This window comes from Schistocerca gregaria, chromosome 5 (genome assembly GCF_023897955.1).
Source record: "Schistocerca gregaria isolate iqSchGreg1 chromosome 5, iqSchGreg1.2, whole genome shotgun sequence".
NCBI lineage: Eukaryota > Metazoa > Arthropoda > Insecta > Orthoptera > Acrididae > Schistocerca > Schistocerca gregaria.
The window spans coordinates 53,146,656-53,168,395 of NC_064924.1; the positions used below are offsets into that span (position 1 = coordinate 53,146,656).

General features: G+C 41.8%; 1 protein-coding gene across 1 annotated transcript in view; it reads right to left on the reverse strand.

The window, feature by feature from the left end:
- The window catches only part of LOC126273220 (sodium channel protein 60E-like), a 295,045-nt gene that overhangs the window by 251,983 nt on the left and 21,322 nt on the right, over positions 1 to 21,740 (reverse strand). Inside the window, exons 4-5 of the mRNA XM_049976764.1 lie at positions 17,107 to 17,184; positions 4,849 to 4,990 (exon numbers count right to left, since the gene is read on the reverse strand). Coding sequence (XP_049832721.1) covers positions 4,849 to 4,990; positions 17,107 to 17,184 — 220 coding nt within the window. The remainder of the gene's footprint in view (positions 1 to 4,848; positions 4,991 to 17,106; positions 17,185 to 21,740) is intronic.

Below are 21,740 nucleotides of genomic sequence, written 5' to 3' on the forward strand. Positions count from 1 at the left end.
AATTTACACGCTTACGGTACAGACTGTAAATTTTGATAGCTAAACGCGGAATGCCTCCATGATATTAACCTAATGACTGCAGAACACAAAACGCAAATTACATGATGTTCATGAAATGAATGATAGTCTCCGATTGACTTATAACATGTTTATGTTATGGTAGCTATACAGAGACTCGCCGAGTACTCGCACGCCACGCCTATTTATTGACGTGAGTAATATCATAAATTACATTTTGGTGAACTATAGGTTTATTATATTTTAGATAGTAATACAAAAATAATGAAAATTAAAAAGAACGGACACAGAACGCAGTGACGTAAGACTGTTTAACTAATATCCGTGTAACTAAAATATAGCATAAATGATAGGTTCTAGTTCATTGATTTGAAGCTACAAAGGGATTCCCAAAGTCTGCTAAAAATTCAGAGGAAAAGAAATTTTGTAATTCGAATAATTAAGAAACTAACTCTTTATTTTAACAAAAGTAGGAATTCTTGTAATCAAATAAACCAGAACTGAAAATCTGTAGTAACGAATTTAGAAAATAATCAGAATCTAAGATTGTAACTTTTTGGAACACGAGAAGTTTGAGTACGAATGCTTTTAAAGTAGAAAGTTTTCGGAATAAGTAAAACGGTTCTTACAAAGAAGGGGGGCAAGTGCTTTCAAAAATAGCTATATCGACATTGAAACAAACAATAATTTGCTTACTTAAAGTTTCCTCTTCTGGTTCTCATGTGTTTTACATCATGAGTATTCCTTCAAATTCTTGAGTAAGAAGCAAACTTACTATTGTTTACTGCCAATAGACTGAAAGTTATCCTGAGAATAATAAGTTTTACTGAAATACAGAATTAATAAGAAATTAGCTATTTCGTGCAGCTAGCAATGAAAATATATTAGAAATAAAAATAATTTTGACGTCAGGAGTGATATAATGATAAGCAGTGTAGTCCCACGGTGCTCAGTTACATGTCGATGTCGAGGTCATTAGAGACGGAGGACAATCTCGGATAGGGAAAGAAATCCGTGGTGAACCGTTTGAATGCGTAACTTCATTTACCTTATTCAGTTTAAAGAAACTGGAAAAATCTAAATCTGTATGGTTAGATGGGGATATGAACCACCGCTCTTCCTATACGTATTCTGATAGTTATGTTTTAATGCATGGAAGATTGGAACATTAATATGTGAAGCACAGCTTCTTCATATTGACAGTTCTAGTAGCTCAGACGTCGACCGATGATCGTGGGCGAAGGTTAGTAAAATGTCGAACTCAGGAGGTTGCAACACCCTGTATTTTTGAATGATGTGGTACAGATTGATACCTTTATGAGCGCACCTAGTATTATACACACCTACTAAGTCAACACTCGGCTGAGTGACTGATGGGGGCGACCGTAAAGGCATTTTTCATTTACAGTCGCCCCCCGTCAGCCATCGCGCGAATATTATGGTACAGAACGCCGTGGAATGCTGAGATAGGTAAAGAAAACAGTAAATAACTTTTTAACGAATTCATAATTATTTTACGTGGCACAACGAAGATTCGTATTTTATGAATAGAAGTCAGCAGTCATATGTACTTCGGTTTATATTATCTACGCGTATTACGGAGCGAAAGGTCCATGATCAGTGTTTACAGGTTTCACTCGAAGATTCTCGCTCTCTTTGAGATTTAAAAACCCATATGACAACGTTCGTCTGCATCAGTTTGCTATAGCGATATATTTGCAATGAAAATCAAACTACGTAGTGGAATTTCACCAGGGACTGACAGTGAAGAAGATATTCACAACATGCTGATGTGACTGCTTCACCATGTAACACTTTAGCTAGATTCCGTTTATCCCTTAACGCTGTGGAACATGATGGCCCGACTCACCTAGTCCTATTGCGAATTTTCTGACCTACCGAGCGATAAACTAGAACAGACTTCTCTTAATGATCACGATAATAAATCGGCGATCGACTTTATATAGGGCCAGATTCAATAACATAACATCTGGGCGGTCAAATGTAACTGATGACAGATGTGGGTATTCTACACTACTGGCCATTAAAATTGCTACACCAAGAAGAAATGCAGATAATACACGGGTATTCATTGGACAGATATATTATACTAGAACTGACATGTAATTACATTTTCACGCAATTTGGGTGCATAGATCGTGAGAGATCAGTACCCACAACAACCAGCTCTGGCCGTAATAGCGGCCTTGATACTCCTGGGCATTGAGTCAAACAGAGTTTGGATGTCGTGTACAGGCAGAACTGCCCATGCAGCTTCAACACGATACCACAGTTCATCAAGAGTAGTGACAAGTCAGTTGCTCGGCCACCATTGACCAGACGTTTTCAGTTGGTGAGAGATCTGGAGAATGTGCTGGCCAGGGAAACAGTCGAATATTTTCTGTACCCAGAAAGGCCAGTACAGGAACTTCAATATGCGGTCGTGCATTATCCTGCTGAAATGTAGGGTTTCGCAGGGATCGAATTAAGGGTAGAGTCACGGGTCGTAACACATCTGAAATGTGACGTCCACTGTTCAGAGTGCCGTCATTGCGAACAAGAGGTGACAGTGACGTGTAGCCAATGGCACCCCATACCATCACGCCGGGTGATACGCCAGTTTGGCGACGACGAATACACGCTTAAAATGTGCGTACACAGGGATGTCGCCAAACACGGATGCGACCATCATGATGTTGTAAAAAGAATCTAGATTCATTCAAAAAAATGACGTTCTGCCATTCGTGCACCCAGTTTCGTCGTTGAGTACACCATCGCAGGCGCTCCTGTCTGTGATGCAGCGTCAAGGGTAACCGCAGCCATGGTCTCCGAGCTGATAGTTCATGCTGCTGCAAACGTCGTCGAACTGTTCGTGCAGGTGGTTGTCGTCTTGCAAACGACGCCATCTGTTGACTCAGGGATTGAGACGTAGCTGCACGATCCGTTACAGCCATGCGGATAAGATGCCTGTCACCTCGACTGCTAGTGATACGAGGTCGTTGGGATCCAGCACGGCGTTCCGTATTACCCTCCTGAACCCAGCGATTCCATATTCTGCTAACAGTTATTGGATCTCGACCAACGCGAGCAGCAATATCTCGATACGATAAACCGCAATCGCGATAGGCTACAATCTGACCTTTATCAAAGTTGGAAACGTGATAGTTCACATTTCTCCTCCTTACACGAGGCATCGCAACAACGTTTCACCAGGCAACGCCGGTCAACTGCTGTTTGTGCATGAGATATCGGTTGGAAACGTTCACGTCAGTACGTTGTAGGTGTCGCCACCGGCGCCAACCTTGTGTGAATGCTCTGAAAAGCTAATCATTTGCATTTCACAGCATCTTCTTCCTGTCGGTTAAATTTCGCGTCTGTAGCACGCCATATTCTTGGTGTAGCAATTTTAATGGCCCGTAGTGTGAGTAGGCAGCAGGCACTTTCCTGGTTCCGTTACGCACAAGTCGTAAACGCTCGTACAAAAACTCTCACTCAACTTGGCAACAGGTTGCGGTGCAACTTTCACCAACTTCTCACGTTTGGCTGTGCCTCCTTAGCCCCAATGATTTTTGCCTGAAACAACCACTTCAGTAATTTTTTTTGGAAGCATCAATGCCTTTCGCATGAAACCATTGGTGCTTTTGAAAGACAGAGACCTGTAGCGGCAGACTGCACGTAGTGCATCATAGCAGTCGGTCACAGCGTTCGAAGCAACAGTCGACGCGGAAATTATACTCTGTAATTGTATGAGAGTCTGACATGCAGTTCTTTTAACAGTGTCTAATTTGAGGAGGTTATTGGTAGTGAAAGTAAATATATCTAAGTTAATATAACGTAAATTTGAGTTCGTACTATTGCTTTTATAAGTATAATGGAAATGAAACCACTAGGGCAGAACCTAGTTCTGATACAAAATTTATTAAATTTTAAATCCATTTTTGCTTCTTATTTTGGTCTATAATTCGTTTTTGACTTGATGAGTTTATGGACGTTTCGAGATGTGGAATTTTGTCTACGAAAAATGCGAATTTGCCTTCAAGTATAGGTGGTTTAACTCTGTATGCCTGAGTTGTCCGATAGTGAAACCACCTCCGAAGCACAACCTATTGTTTCCGTTTGCCAATTTTTCATGTTATGTTCGTTGCTTAGTACGATAATAAAGATTAATTTCGTGAAGAATTTTCCATTTATATTCCAAAATGCTGCAGCATTCTTAAAACCAATTGTCTGTTTACTTTTTGCCAGTTTCGTCTAGTATTAAGAACTTACTATGACAATAAAGGTTAATTATGCAAAAAAATTAAATTTATATTTTTCCACAGCGTTGGGACTCAAGGATTAAAACTAGCTACATTCATGCCACTACTCCAGATCAACCCGAGCACCGAGTGTGACACTTTCAAGAGCGACGCTGGAAGATGACTCCCAACTTTGCGGAAGGCGTCGAACCCAATTAACATCAGGACAATCAACAACGAGAGACCATAGTGGCCGAGGCTTAGTACCAGGTTAGTAAAGCAACAGACGGGGGACGTTAACCATAAGCTTCTCTTCCTTTTATTACCAATTTTTGCAAACTGCTGCATCACGAAGATATACGACAAAGAACAATGCTAAATAGGCCTAAATTAGTCAATACCTAATTATAATATCAATAGAACATTAACTCTCAAGTAAAATAGTAATGAAAACGTTATTGCTACTGCAGCTATATCGATATTAATATAATAATTCACCGTAGTAAGCAAAAATCTTTAGTAAGCCTTAACTAAATAACATCTTTCTTAACTCTTTAGAATGTCTGTCTTACATGATATTGGTCTACCTTACCATATTATATACATTCTCCCAGTAGTCCAGTGTAATGAGCTGAAATGTTGTGAGCATGGACCAGAGGAAGTTGTCGAAACTCGTGTAACCATGGTTAGGGTTTTCGCCGACTTGAACACAGAAGTATCCTGCCGGACAGTGCCTGAAAAAGCAGAATACAAACGGATTCAGGCGTCACATAACATATATCATTGAATATTGTTAAAAATGTCATTTTGTGTAAGCGAGTACTAGGAAATTAAACTTTCTCGTTCCTTTTTGCTTATTTTTTCCCTGAGTTTCGATTAAAAAATTATTGTAAAAAATGTTCAAATGTGTGTGAATTTCTGCTGAGGTCATCTGTACTTAGACTTACACACTACTTAAACTGACTTATGCTAAGAACAACACACACACACACCAATGCCCAATAGAGGACTCGAATCTCTAGCGAGAAGGGGGAAAATTATTTCAAAGGGGCTTAGTGTTCCTGTTAAAAACGTGGAAAAGCATCCGAACTGTTTCACTGAAGCAAAGTAGACTATCTTCCTTGATAAGCACAAACCTTACTGTGGAACACTTAGGCCGCATCCTACGTAAGCGACAGAAGCGACCGACAGCACCCGACAGTTTCAGGTGATAAAACACAACCGCAGGTATAGTTATGGAAGAGAGTCCTACGTGGCGACATCTGTGTCACTGCCTGTCTTCCGCTGCAACTGGCGACGTTTGATTTCAAATATGTTTGAATCTTGTCGCTGCAGCACGCGCAACAGTGAGCGACAGCTACGTTCTCGGCAAAGCAGTGGAGTGGACGCGACGGCAGCCATGAAATACTTATCATCCGATTTTAAGAAAACTATTTGGTGAAAAACCTTGATTATTCGGCATCTTATAGCTTGATATCTTTAAACGATAAAGGTCTGAATTTATTTTCGTTATTCGTCATAGTTACTGTGCTGCACGAAATCGAGTACATGGCTACACGAAATGTTTAACAACTTGCACAGGTAAATTCACATTGCGTAGACTTTCCGTTTAATTCATTTAAGGCCATAAATTATTGCGTATGAAATGTAACCAATATATCTAAATTGTATTTAAAGTTGAGACCGGAATGATATCTCTCTTCATTCCTGAGATATTGGTTGTTATATCCGCAAACTGGTCGCTCGCAGCGCGGCCGAACCTTTCCTGCGCTTCGGGAATCAAGTGGTCATAAAAATCGTCGTATCAAGATATGGGACCGAGGATTTTTGGAAATGACAGCACGCAGAAAGGACTATTTTATCGTGTGATTAACACTCGATACGTTTTGTAAACGCGTGAGCAGAGGGAAAACAAGATTCCCTATAAATTAGACCAGGAGGTTTTTCCCGGATTTTCATAGCCAAAGAAAGGGAGAACAACAGGTGAACGGGGTATCAAAGTGATCAGCGTGAGGTCTAGTTATGAATGAAAATATTTAACTGATTGAAAGTAATCAAGGTAATTAACTAGAACTTAATTAATAAGCTGAGGAAAAATTAAAATATTTCACGAAAAGCTGCAGCCAAGCTATGTAAATGAAGTGTCAAAAATCTGATCTGTTCAAGGCCTAGCTATTTTGCACATAAAAAGATACATTGGTGCGGTATTTAAATTTCAGAAAGATTTCCTACGAATCAAGTACGCTAGGAAAGGGAACGAGAAGTCAGTAAGATCATGCTTTCTGAATAAAACTTGAAATAAAAAATGAAAGAAATCGGTCAAATATTTTATGAAATGATTTGTGTAGAAGAAGTAAGTAGATCAGAGAAACGTTCTACATGCCTTTGAATGATGTTTGAAATCATAAAGAACATGAGGTGCACCAAACGTTTCCCTAATATTTTTTATTTCATACTTTTGGACAAATCATTACACAAAACGTTTGACTTTCTTTTCAAAAATGTTTTCATGTTTTACTTTTACTGACTATTTAGATTAACTGAGACGCTTAGCCTTAACACTGACTGCTGATGAATTACGTTCGTAACATCAAACATCTGTAAAATTTCATGGTTCATTGTAATTTATTAGGAATTTAATGTGTGTGGTATACTCGGATACGTGTGTATACACTTAAAGATAAAGTTCTTTGACAAGTCCTTAAAAAACATACTTAGCGATGGAGTGTAAACAGTATACATAAAACCTAGTATAGAGAATTGTAACTGAGTTGGTTAAAACTTAAGTTGTACTTGGTATCAAATACATGTATATTACATGACGGGTATTCACGCTCTGTAACGTTACCACTGCACAACAACTGGCACCGAAGTTTGGTCGTCAAACTGTATGTTTGCGTATGTAATTAGGGTAGTCAGTCATGTAGTCAGTCATTCTTTTGCATTTATTGGCTGTTAAAAGTTCTTGATCATGTAAAATACATTCGCATTTAATTTATTGATGAGATAGTCAAATGCCCCTCTGCTCATTCACGTGTACTCGAAGAATTTGTCTGGTGATCTTCGTAGTTGATGATATTTATGAAACTCTCCATGGAGGTTCCTCCCTTTGTAAATTTCATGCACAGTGTTCCTTTTCGCTTTATTTTCTTAAGTAAACATAATTTTCTAGTCTTACTCTCCAGCTAAAGTATTCTACAGTTTAGGGGCGCCCTTTTATAGAAACAGGTGGTTGGCTCTAAGCAGCCATTTTGTAGCGGGTATGTTCGCTCGTGTTCAGGACACCAGAACTTTTCGCTCGGTGCTGCTGCCTGTCGCTGGAGTATCGCGTATACAGAAGTCACTCGCTGTCGGTCGCTTCCGTCGCTCACGTACGACACGGCTTTAGGTATTTAAGGTCCTTAATAGCTGTATGACAAAGTGATTACCCCATTAATTCCAAGCACAGCTCTACTTTGACTCTTTTTTTAATCTTTTTCATTTCCTTCAGAACGCAGTGAGCGCCCACCTGCAGAAGAAGTGAAGCGCTTATCGCACAAGGCTGTGGTGATTTCAAAGAAAGGCCTCCTCGACATATAGTGTGGAACACGCCCCGGGGCGATCTCTCCTTGCATTCATTTGGATTTTGTTTTCTGGCCCCAGTGCGGTGTTACAATGCATGTTCAGCGATGAAATTTCGCCATTCAGGAAATAAATGCATATAATAACCATCCAGTTTGCAAAACCTGCCAAAAAGTGCGCTACAGCTTGATTACAAATTCTTGCATAACTTCTGCATTCATCGTTGTGAATTGGAGAATCTTCAGAAATTTTGCGACTCCGTTTGAAATAGTTGTTGGAGACTTTAGAGTCAGTGATGTATGCAATGACCAAAAGCAAGAGGTGAAAGACGTTGGCTCAACAGTAAACATGGGAGCCTTCATTTCAGCATCAGCTTCAGATGTTGTTCTATTTCTTTCCTTAATTATTTCCTTACAAACCTCTGGATGATACATCTTCATCCTTGCACAAAGAAAACGTTTCATTTCTCGCTGTTTAATGAACGTGAAATACAGGTTCTAGAAAAAAGAAAAAAAAGAAAGAAAAATATTACACTTTTAATGTGTTAAAGCATATAAAAGGTCCGACTCCATAGCTGAGTTAGCAGTGTCTCTGGCTATCGTGTGGAAGCCATGGCTTGAGTTGCAGATACTATCAAGGACTTTTTTCGGTGCGAAGGCTGGAACAGGATAAAACGAAACTTGAAAAATCGTCTTTGGAGATTAGATTTTCAAGCGCTGTTGAGTATAAAGCATTTCACTCGTGTTATCATTATTGTCTGAAACTGAGTGCATAGTGTAAAATTCTTGTGAAGCGGTTAAAATTTTCTCTTTTATTCAAATTATATTTCTATTATCATTTTGATATGTTGGTTAAGAAATATAATTTTTGGAAAAAACACTTTCTTAAATTTTTTATTAGTGATCGCATGAAAATACGAGAGCTAAAACAAAATTAGCAAAAAACGCGAAACATCAAACAGAAAATAAAATATCTTTTTTATTTATGGAGACAGAACAGTATTATTGATGTATATACATATTCTTTTAAAATTAAGGCTTTTCGCAAGATTGCATTAAACTATAACCTATTTTCATGCAATTAGTAATTAAAAGCTGAAACGTTATTTTTAATAATATTTATGATTCAATATTTCTTTAATAACATTTCCATTTGATAATAAATATATTATTTGAATAAAAGAAGAAAAATTTTATGTATGCAAAATTAGAACTAGAGGCCTTATGATTAAAAAATTGTTTACTTTACTGTCTTGGCTACCGACTATTTTTTGGTAAATCTTTTATTGAATTCAGGTTCAATGAATAATTGGGTTTTAAAGTTGTTAATGCATAGTTTAACGGTTATTATTATACCCTTCAAATTATTTATATTAAACAAGGAATTAATAATAATAATAATAATAATAATAATAATAATAATAATAATAAGTACGTGTGGGTAAGCAAGCCATTAACGTTTATTTTACCCTGGGTGGGAGGTCTGGTATTGAAGTGTGGACGCACGGACGCAAAATGGTTAGTTACGACTCTCATGAATTAGTAAAATGAAATGGCTCTGAGCACTATGGAACTTGACATCTGTGGTCATCAGTCCCCTAGAACTTAGAACTACTTAAACCTAACTAACATAAACAAATCACACACATCCATGCCCGTGGCAGGATTCGAACCTGCGACCGTAGCGGTCACGCGGTTCCAGACTGAAGCGTCTAGAACCGTTCGGCCCCACCGGCCTCCTAGTAAAATGAGTGAAGTGTTTGTCGGAAGCCTGTTTGGCTCAAATAACACTCTGAAGTGGGTACACATTAAGACAGTAATATTACAATATCTGTGTGTTGTTGGCCGATCATAGTGCTTTGGGTCACAGTGAAGAATATGTTCCTCTTAATAGCGTGTGTGGTATGTGGCGTGTTCCATCAGCCAATACGAAGAAAGAGTTTACAGATGTTTTACATGGACTGAGTAGATCGTTTCTGTGTTCCACCACGTAAAAGATAAGGACTATACGAAGAAAGTATCCTGAAATGCGTATCTTATGCACTGAAGAGACAAAGAAACTGGTACACCTGCCTAATATCACGTAGAGCACCCGCGAGCAAGTAGAAGTGCCGCAACACGACGTGGCATGGACTCGACTAATATCTGAAGTTGTGCTGGAGGGAACTGACACCATGAATCCTACAGGGCTGTCCTGCTGGGATCTCTTCTGAACAGAAGGTATCCCAGATATGCTCAATAGTGTTCGTATATAGGGAGTTTGGTGGCCAGTGGAAGTGGTGGTGGTGGTGGTGGGGGTGGTGGTGGTTGTTAGTGTTTAACGTCCCGTCGACAACGAGGTCAGTAGAGACGGAGCGCAAGCTCGGGTTAGGGAAGGATTGGGAAGGAAAGCGACCGTGCCCTTTCAAAGGAACCATCCCGGTATTTGCCTGAAACGATTGAGGGAAATCACGGAAAACCTAAATCAGGATGGCCGGAGACGGGATTGAACCGTTGTCCTAGCGAATGCGAGTCCAGTGTGCTAACCACTGCGCCACCTCGCTCGGTCCAGTGGAAGTGTTTAAACTCAGAAGAGTGTTCCACGAGCCACTCTCTAGCAATTCTGGAAGTGTGGGGTGTCGCATTGTCCTGCTGGTATTGCCTTAGCCTGTCAGAATGCACAATAGAGACGAATGGGCGCAGGTGATCAGACAGGATGCTTACGTATGTGTCACGTGTCAGAGTCATATCTAGACGTATCAGGGGTCAAACATCACTCCAACTACACATGCCCCAAGCCATTACAGACTCGAACAGCTTGAACAGTCCCTTGCTGACATGCAGTGTCCATGGATTCATGAGGTTGATGAGGTTGTCTCCATACCCGTACACGACCGTGAAATGCAATTTGAAACGACACTCGTCTGACCAGGCAACATGTTTCCAGCCATCAATAGTCCAGTGTCGATGCTGACGGGCCCAAGCGAGGGGTAAAGCCGTATGTCGTGCAGTCATAAAGGGTACTCGAATGGTCCTTCAATTTCGCAAGGCCAGGTCGATGATGTTTCGTTGAATGGTTCACACGTTGATACTTGTTGTGGCCCACCATTGAAGTCTGCAGCAATTTGCGAAAGGGTTGCACTTGTATCACTTTGAACGATTCTCTTCAGTAGTCGCTGGTCCTGTTCTAGCAGGATAATCCGGCCACAGCGATGTCGGAGATTTGATGTTTTGTCGGATTCCTGATATTCACGGTACAGTCGTGAAATGAACATTATTGAGCATATTTGGGATACCTTGCAATGTGCTATTTAGACACCACCTCGTACTCTTACGGGTTTATGGACAGCCTTGCAGGATTCATGGTATCAGTTCTCTCCGGTACGACTTCAAACATTAGTCGAAACCAAGGCACGTCGTGTTATGGCACTTCTGTATGCTCGCGGTGGTCTTACTCTATATTAAGCAGTTTTACCAGTTTCTTTGACTCTTCAGTGTATCAGTGTAATTAACATGTGTAATAATTACCATGTGGCGCAAAACAGCAGATAACAGGAGGATGACCGTGGAACGTTTAGAAATACGCAGTAAACGTACTGAATGTTTAACTAAAAAAAAAAGTACCGTGAAGATGGTATTCGCTTCATATATATCGGCGAAACATGCATTCACAGTTCACATATTACTCGCAGTTGAGTGGACAGACGGATAAAGGGAGTAAAGGCGCCAATTTCAAGCAGACAACGTGTCATTACATTCCAGTTCGGAAGTGGGTACGCTACGCAGAATCAACGTTCTTGAAATTGTTGACAGGTAGAGACCTTCTCCCAAGTGCGATATGTTAGCTAAATTTCATATGCAACAGCAAATGATGCAATATGCATCTAACGCAAAATCATACGACCCCTATTTTTCATCGCAATCTTTTCGTATTTGGTGTAGTTTGTTACATAAATGCAAAGCATCACAGTAACTACGAGCATTAACGATATGATGGACACTTCATCGTGATGCTGACATATAAAGCTGTAAGTTAAGGCAAAAATGAATTCTTTCCACCGAAGAGTTTCCGTAAAATCGTTTGAGGAGGTTTGCAGTGTGTGCTCCTGTCAGCGCTGAAAGCGAGCAAACAGCGTCTCGCAGCGGCTCGGCATTTTCCCGCCTGTAACCCCCACCACTCCGCTCTTCCCACGCTTGCCCAGCCGACTGTGCATCTACGGGCTACGGTACTCTGCGCGTACTTTTTTGTCCTAGCAGTTTTTTTTGTGACATGACACTGTGACAACAGCATGCGTTCAGTCGCGAGCCGCGAGAAAGGCTTCTCAGAGCAGAAAACATGAATATCAGGGATAGGAGAACTCAAGTACCCCTCCTGGTTAAATCTTAGAAACACGTTTCGACCTTCTGTACATTTTTACAACCCATCTGTGCCTGCGCCCTTGGCGAAGCCTATCTTATCACTCACTCGCACCGGTCCTGCTCTAAACTTACTATCGTTTCATTCACATGGTTTAGCAAAGTTAACCGACCAGTGAAGAGCCATATATCGTCCGACTTCTACGATATATTTGTGATCATGCAGAAATCTTTGTGAAATTTAGGTCACCACCCACATCGTCTGAAAGTTCGTCTCGTCTATATGCAATTATTATTGACCGTTTAAATGAGAATGGTGACGTCATAAACAACGTAGTATTTTTTCTCGGTAACGGTTTGGTCGCAGTTTGGACACAACCAACTTGTGTTCTTCTAGGGAAGTAGGACGTCATTGTCCTAAAGTGAAAATGTGTTGGTGATAATGACTGATCACATTATTGTATTTTTTTTTCGCGAAGAAGAGGAAGAAAGTGTCAATATTATTAGTTACATTGACAAGTGGAACTGAATGCTTCACCACAACCTGCTGGCTGCCAACTAACGTTCGTTTTCCAACAAACTGGTGAACCACGACACTGCACCTAAGGGTTACCGGGCTTTTCCGAAGAAAATCAGGATTTTTACGCAACCTATAAAAGTAGACATGGCTTAAAAAAAGAAATTAATTTCATTTGCGATTTTTTTCACGTCAGTTTCGTCTCCACAAGAAACACTGAATGTGAGGGGCACGCACTACAGTGAGTGTCATGATCACGTTTTCGAAATCACGAGTAAATGGTACCCCATTAACTTGCAACTTAGTTTTCAATTTTTGTTTCTTTTCCTGCACCGACACTTCTTTAATTTCGCTGTCTGATGACGAATCCATATTTGTAAAAAGTTTTCATGAAGGAAACCGCACAGCACGACTTAGTTGTTCTTGTAGAGAATGACTAAGCGCTGTTATGATCGACTTCTGATTCGCTCGCTACTCGAAAATAACGGCTGGTGAGTCAAGTTTGCCAACGAAATTCTGAATAAAACTAATAGCGGGATTTTAAATTGCAGTAAATTTTTGAAGGTTGCCTCTCAGTTTCCAACTCATAATGAACTGTTTAAAATGGAGACCATTAAATGATACGAAACATTATCAGTTTTTGTGTGATGAGGACTCTTACTTATCCAGACTAGGTTTAACCGGAAGTCTGGTTTTCAACTAAAAATTCGGGACAATCCACTTAAATCGGAACACGTTGCAGACATGGCTATGGTGGTAAGGATCTCTAAAACGTTTACAGATTGTATCTCTTTTAGTTTTCACAACAGCTACTAAATAACACCAAAAGCCAATTTCAAAACAAGATCTGTAGGTAGAATATTTAGCCGCTAACGTTAAATTTCCTTACGCTTTATCACAACATACCGTACTTGTTTGTAGAGAGATCTTTGCTTCGCTGTACGCTTAATGTTTTTTTTTTTGTGTTTTCAGTTCCGAACTTCAACAGGTCCACTGTTTCCGATGTGATAGTGAAGTGGAAACGTGAAGGGACACGTACTGCACAAAAGCGTACAGGCCGACCTCGTCTGTTGACTGACAGAGACCGCCGACAGCTGAAGCGGGTCGTAATGTGTAATAGGCAGACATCTATTCAGACCATGAATTCCAAACTGCATGAGGATCCACTGCAAGTACTATGACAGTTAGACGGGAGGTCAGAAAACGTGGATTTCATGGTCGAGCGTCTGCTTATACGCCACACATCATGCCTGTATATGCCAAACGAGGCCTCGCTTGGTGTAAGGAGCGTAAACACTTGTCGGTTGAACAGTGGAAAAACGTTGTGTGCAGTGACGAATAACCGTACACAATGTGGCGATTAGATGGTAGGGTGAATGCCTGGTGAAAGTCATATGCCAGCGTGTGTAGTGCCAACAGTAAAATTCGGAGGCGATGGTGTTATGGTGTACTCGTGTTTTTGATGGAGGGGGCTTGCACCCCTTGTTGTCTTGCGTGGCACTATCACAGCACAAGCCTACATTGACGTTTTAAGCACTTTCTTGCTTCCCACTGTTGAAAAGCAGTTCGGGGATGGCGACCGCATCTGTCAACACGATCGAGCACCTGTTCATAATGCACGGCCTGTGGTGTAGTGGTTACACGACAATAACATCCCCGTGACGGACTGGCCTGCACAGAGTCCTGACTTGAATCCTATAGAACGCCTTTGAGATGTTTTGGAAAGCCGACTTCGTGCCAGGACTCACCGAACAACATCGATACCTCTCCTTAGTGCAGCACTCCGAGAAGAATGGGCTGCCATTCCCCAGGACACGTTCCAGCACCTGATTGAACGTATGCCTGTGAGAGTGGAAGGTGTCATCAAGGCTAAGGGTGGGCCAACACCATATTGAATACCAACATTACCGATGGAGGGCGCCACGAACTTGTTTAGTCATTTTCAGCCACTTGTCCGGATACTTTTCATCGCAAAGTGTTGCTATTCATAAGAAAATAAAACCCGCAAGAACTCAGTCACAATACACTCAGAAACATAAACGTGCTAAAAACACACCTTCTTACATAAGCACTATAAACATGCAAGGAAATAACGGCACACGTTTTGCGAGCTTTTTTTAAAAATATTTCTTCTTATCATTTGTAGTGCCGCTTATGTTACCGTATTCTAACGCAGTCTAGTGAGTCATTTATAAACTAAACATGCGCTTCCAACAGAAAATATGTTAGCTAATGTCAGAAACACTGCAAAAATATTAATATTGAAAGTCGATTAAATACGCATCGAAGTGTAAGAGGAATTCATAGACTGGAGATCAGCCGCTTTGTTAATTGCTTTTCGTTGTAAGCAGTGGAACGTGCAAAACATGGAGATTGGTAAGACACCCTTAGACTGAACGAACATAGCCTTTGGGAGAACCATAAGCAGTAGTAGTATTAATAGTAGGCCTAGTTTTATTCACCCGTAGACTCCATCCTTTACAACGATATTGGAAGTAGAAGCCAAGTTCTCGTGGCTCTACCTTTCATTCGATCCCTGCGAAACCCTACATTTCAGATGGATAATGCACGACCGCATGTTGCAGGTCTTGTACGGGCCTTTCTGAATACAAAAAATGTTCGACTGCTGCCCTGGCCAGCACATTCTCCAGATCTCTCACCAACTGAAAACGCCTGGTCAATGGTGGCCGAGCAACTGGCTCATCACAATACACCAGTCACTACTCTTGATGAACTGTGGTATCGTGTTGAAGCTGCATGGACAGTTGTACCTGTATACGCCATCCTAGCTCTATTTGACTCAATGCCCAGGCGTATCAAGACCGTTATTACGGCCAGAGGTCGTTGTTCTGGGTACTGATTTCTCAGGATCTATGCACCTAAATTGCTTGAAAATGTAATCACATGTAGTTCTAGTATAATATATTTGTCCAATGAATACCCGTTTATCATCTGCATTTCCTCTTGGTGTAGCAATTTTAATGCCCAGTAGTGTATGTTGAAGCTTTAAAACACTTCCGTCCTAATGGCGTTGAGTGACACCACCAGCTTTGATCATTCTGCCGTTCACTTTAGCACGGACTGGCAAAGATTATTTGCAAGCAGTCTTGCCACTACATGTCATGAATGTCGGCTAAATCCATGGGTACCAGTCATGACGTTTGACGCGTTGTTCCACATATTCTGAATGGGATTTAAATGCGAGATATTGTAGACAGGTTCAGATTTGTAATTGGTCCAGAAACTTAAATCACAGTTTCAACCACGTATGCACGAAAATTTGGAAGCATACAAGTTTCTATATATTTGGAGTTGCCAGACAACATATGCTTTCGGAAGAAAGGTGCAGCTTTCTCAGCAGGATGTTGTCACCTGAAAATGTGAACCAGTTATCGTATATTTATATGACCCTAACAGCCGGAGATGAAATATCATGCACGAAATGAGCATTGGAGTATGACAAACTCCCGCCCCATCTGCCTCCCCCCCCCCCCCCAAAAAAAACAGCGGGAGACAGTTAGGCGTTTCTTTGTGCAGTATGTTTCATTTTTTTATGAGTAATCAGTCTTCTGACTCGTTTGATGGTGCCCGCTATTAATTCCTATCCTGTGCCAACCTCTTCACCTCAGAGTAGCACATGCAACCTACGTCCTCAGTTATTTGCTGGGTGTATTCCAGTTTATGTGTTCTGCAGCTCCCCCTAGTACCATGGTGGTAATCTCAAGATGTCTTTAACACTTGTCCTGTCATCCTGTTCCTTCTTCCCGTCCGCGTTTCCGTCATGTTCCCTTCTTCGCAGATTCTGCAAAGAACTTCCTGATTCCAGATCTTATCAGCCCACCTAATTTTCAGCATTTATGTGTAACACCACATCTCAAACGTTTCGATTCCCTTCTGTACTTGTTTCCCCACTGTTGATGATTCACAACCACACAGTGCTTTCTTACAAACGCACATTCTCAGAAATTTCTTCCTCAAGTTAAGACCTGTGATACCAGCAGACTTCTCCTGGCCAGGAACAGCCCGTTTGCCTACGCTAGTTGCTTTTTATGTCCTCCTTCCGTCATCCGTGCAGTATCAGGAATTAAATCATCCAGAAGTGTTTTTTTTCTTTTTTTTTTTTAGCGCATAACGAAACTTTCCTTATGGTGGTTGGTGGTTAGTGTTTAACGTCCCGTCGACAACGAGGTCATTAGAGACGGAGTGCAAGCTCGGGTTAGGGAAGGATTGGGAAGGAAATAAGCCGTGCCCTTTTCAAACGAAGGGAAATCACGGAAAACCTAAATCAGGATGGCTGGAGACGGGGTTGAACCGTCGTCCTCCCGAATGCGAGTCCAGTGTGCTAACCACTGCGCCACCTCGCTCGGTAAACTTTCCTTACGTCACGCACTAAATTTCATGGCAGACTTAAAACTGGCGAGAAACTCTGACCACGTACCTCGCACCAGTCGTGTTGCCACATATGACAGGATCGTCCTCTTCGTTGTACAACCAGTTGTCCTCGTTTCTTATCCACCTACAACACACATGTATTATGTTACACACAAATGGAGAAGTAAGTCACTTACGATATTAGTAGTAGTAACACTGATTTCTTCTATACTCAGAGTAATATTATAATTAAGCATTAGCTCTAATTATATCTTACGTCTATGCTGGCTCAATTAAACATTTGAAAGGGCAGTGAGATAAGATGATACACATTTTACATTAGACACGAATATGCGAAGGCCAGATTTGTGAATAATAAAAAAAATGTGTCATTTTCTATTGCAAAATGTAAATATAATAACGTAAAATATTCAATCTTTCAAGTTGTTTTCTACAGGATGTCTAAGTAAGAAGTAAGGGATTGTAATTCGGTGTACCAATTGTTTGAGAGATTGTTAGTTATACTGTTCGTAACGGAGAATAAGTAGCGGACATAAATAGTATCTGTCGTCAATATTTAAAGTTAAATGTGGTGCAGAAGTGTCCTCGCTAGAATTATAAAGTCAGAGATAAGTTACCGCTTTCCTTAGAAGAAATAAAGAACCCCGTAACTCACGAAGTGTGGTCTCTCAGACTGCGCGAGAATTTTAGAGCTCCTCTCCCAGGTAAATACTGGCGAAATGCTTCTGTAAATATTCCCCTCCCCCCCTCCCACCCAATCCTCCTCAAATCGCCAACCCTACAATGTTTTATTGTCGGCTGCGTTATAGCCTTGTTTGCTGTTGATACGTCTTCGGTTTCCTAGAACGCGCCTCGTGAATTACGAACTTGTTTTCTTCAGAGCAGCACAAAATGTCAGTGGCTGGAGGAAGAAGTCAGTGATATAGATCGAGAAACAGGCGAAAAAGAAGACGATTTTGCAACAGCCAGAGATCACAATTCTGTTAGCGAACAAGAGAATCATTCACAGGAAGAACTTAAGGACAATGGTAACAAGGTGCTCTCTGTTCTTTTTTTTTAATTCTTATTGATTTTCAATTCCCCCCGAAGGGGCGGGCTGGCAGCAGCTTAGTACGCTGCTCTACAGACTACAGATTTTTATTTTAAAAAACGGAAGAAGAAAAGAAACAAGAAAACAGGCGGTAAAACGGTGACGTCAAGTGTAAAATGGCGGAAAAATGCGGAAAGTTAAAACAGAGAGCAAAAGGGGTTGGCAACGTTAATAAAGGACACAGGAATCAGACAAGTAACATAGTACACACACAATTAAAAAACACGGCGACAGTCTTGGCCTTTCGCAACACTTCAAAAAAAACAACAACGAAACACTTACTGTAGAACACTGCACAGAAGCTGCAGCACGAAGATGACACTCCCGAGCCAGAGGCTGATGGCGGGGGGGAGGGGGGGGAGGGAGGGGGAAGAACAAGGAGGGAGGAAGGAAAAAAACGAAAAAGGGGGGGGGGACCAAGGAGGGAGAGGCCTAATAAAGGGGGAGAATGGCAGACGTGAGAGGGAATGAGAGGAGGCAGAGGAGGGAAATGCAAAAGGACTTGGGGGAGAGAAGGGGGCAAAGAGAGGGGAGGTGGGGAAGAAAGAGGATGAAAGGTGGGGGGGAGAGGGAGCTCGGGAAAAGAACAGAGGAAAGGAGGGGGAGTGAGGACCAGAGTTGATAGGAGGGATAAATGGAGGGAGAGAGGGCATCATCTGGGAGGGGGAGTTGATGGAAGCCACCTTGGGGAAGGCGATGAAGGGTGTAGAGATGGAGGGTAGGGGGGACACAACAGTGAAGGCGTGGCAGGGGGCAGGGATAGGAGAGGATAGGAGCAACCAGGGGGTGAGGGGGATCAAGGTGGCGGGGGTGTAGAGGATGCGGATATATTCGAGGAATAGGAGCAGATGGGGGAAAGAAAAGAGATCAGAGAGGATCCATGTGGGGGATGGGAGGCGTACACGGAAGGCGAGGTGGAGATCTCTATTCCTCCAACAAAATACTTTGTGTTACTTAAAATTTTACTTAAATTTTTATGTGCGTGGTTTAAACCCTGAAATTTGAATTTTTATGTGAAAATTTACACTGTCCGGTAACATTAATGTGACCAAGGCCTGCGTTCAACATCATTATTCTGTAACTACTCACAAATGGTAGATGGCAGCACTAACAGTGGAGGGTACATAAAGCGTGCCAGGGACGCGGAAAACAGTGAAATTGTCGTAAGGCGGAAACAAAGCGCTTTATCTTACATCCAGAAGGGCACGATCATTGATTCTTGGGCCAGGGGCGGAAACATTTCCGAAACTACTAAGTTTGTTCGCATCCGTTTTTTTAATAGGACGCACAAACGAAATGTTAGAGAACTGAATTGTACGTATGAAGAACTGCAGTATCTCTGTAGCACTTACATGATCAAAGTAACGTTAATGTTACCACCTGTCAGAAGCTTGAATAACCATCAATGTCAGTGTGCACTTGCAGGAAAAAGAGTCATTGATGAAACTTCCTGGCAGATTAAAACTGTGTGATGGACCGAGACTCGAACTTGGGACCTTTGCCTTTCACAGGAAAGTGCTCTACCGACTGAGCTACCCAAGCACGAGTGACGTGACTCCTCACAACTTCAATCCTGCTAGTACCTCGTCTCCTACCTTCCAAACTTCACAGAAGCTCTTCTGCGAACCTTGCACAACTAGCACTCCTGGAAGAAAGGGTAATGTAGAGCCATGGTTTACTCACAGCCTAGGGGATATTTCCAGAACTTCCTTTTTGTACTGTACTTCAGTTGATAGAGCACTTGCTCGAAAAAGGCTAAGGTCCCGATTTCGAGTCTCGGTCCGCCACTAGTTTCAATCTGCCAGGAAGTTTCATATCAGCGCACACTCCGCTGCAGAGTGAAAATCTCATTCATGAGTCATTGACGTTGAAGTACAGCGCCCACAGAAAAATGGCGCCACCTAAAACCGACGCCCAAGGAACCGTGGTGCACCATGGACCTTAGATGACAGGGGTGAACGACGGCTACAGGGATGTGTATGGGAGAATAGAAGTACAACTGTTCCGAAACTGACCGCCCAGATGATTCAAGGGGCTAACAACTGTATCTCTTCAACGACCGTCCGGCGAAATTCGCTAAATATGGGTCTCAGTGTCAGGCTCGTGGTTCATGCACCATGCCAACTGCTGTTTATCGACGACGAAGGCTGGAATCTGCACGGCAGTACCATAACTGCAGGTCCACTGAGTGGCGACAGGTGTCCTTTTCAGATGAGTCATGTTTGATGCACCATTGGACGGATGGCCATTGGTGTGTAAAGTATGAAACATGCCCTACAACCGTCGTCGGAACTGTCCGTCTCAGAGGCATTCTCTGGGTGATATCTTCACTCTGGAAGACACAATGGATCAAGTCAAGCATATATCTCTCCTTGGAGACCATGTCCACTCCTACATGTATTTTGTTTTTCCTCGGCACGATGACATCTGCCAGCAGGACAATGCAGCGTGTGACACAGCTCGCAGTGTGCGTGCTTGGTTCGAATGGCACCACCATGGTGACTGTACCGTACTCCAGCGGCCACAAACCTCTCTGGATTTAAAACCAATCGAGAATCTGTGGGTCCACCTTGATCAGGCTGTTCGCGCCATTGATCTGCAACTGAGAAATCTGGCGCAGCTGGCCACGGCTGAGGAGTTGGCCTGTCTCCACAACCCTATCGGTACCTTTGAAAACTTCAGTGACACTTTCCCTGCACGTGGGCACTGCCAAAGGCTTCTGATAGGTGGTCACATTAACTTTACTATATTGTGTACGTGCTACAGAGGTAGTTTAATTCAAAAAATAAATCAAGTATAAAATTCAGTTCTTTAACAGATCGTTTGTGTGCTGTATTTAAAAAATAACGCTTAGAAGTATTTGATTTTGTTTGATAAAAAGTAAACCCCTGCAGGCTTTATTTAGTGCGATAAAATCGGGAAGGAGTATTTAAATAACACTAAAATATTTATAAAAGTTAACGTTACATAACTTAAAATTTTCCAATGATTTTCGCCTCAAATCTCCGTTTGAACACCGGGTTACAGAGAGTGAACGTCGCAATATACGTTACAAAAAAGCCACGTCGTACGTTAATGGGTGAAATTTCTTAAGTTGTTAATGATTACGAGAGTTGCCCAGAAAGTAATGCACAGCATTTTTTTTCTCGGCCGAAAACAATGCTACGAATGCGAAACGATACGTATGTATTATTTGAAGTTTCCTAAGTGAGCGCGCCAAGTTTCCGTCACTTCAGACAGATAGCATAGCTGCATGACAGTTTTTAAAACGGCGTCTGTAGATGATGTACGTTACAAGCAACGTGCTCCTGTCGAATTTCGCACTACACTGAAAGAAACTGTGAAGAATATTCACAAACGCTTGTGCAAAGTCTGTGGAGCATCTGCTGTCGACAGAAGTACAATTAGCCGTTGCGAACGGATCGAGGGGTCTTCCAGGAGGCGGTTCGGCGGTGCTCCAGGATTTCAACGGTAAGGGAGACCATCCAGGGCTGTCACACCTTACATGTCGCAGCGAGCACTAGTATGGGCCCCTAAAAGATGACATTCGAGGAAGACATTTTTTTTAAACTTTTCAAAGTAGACAGCGT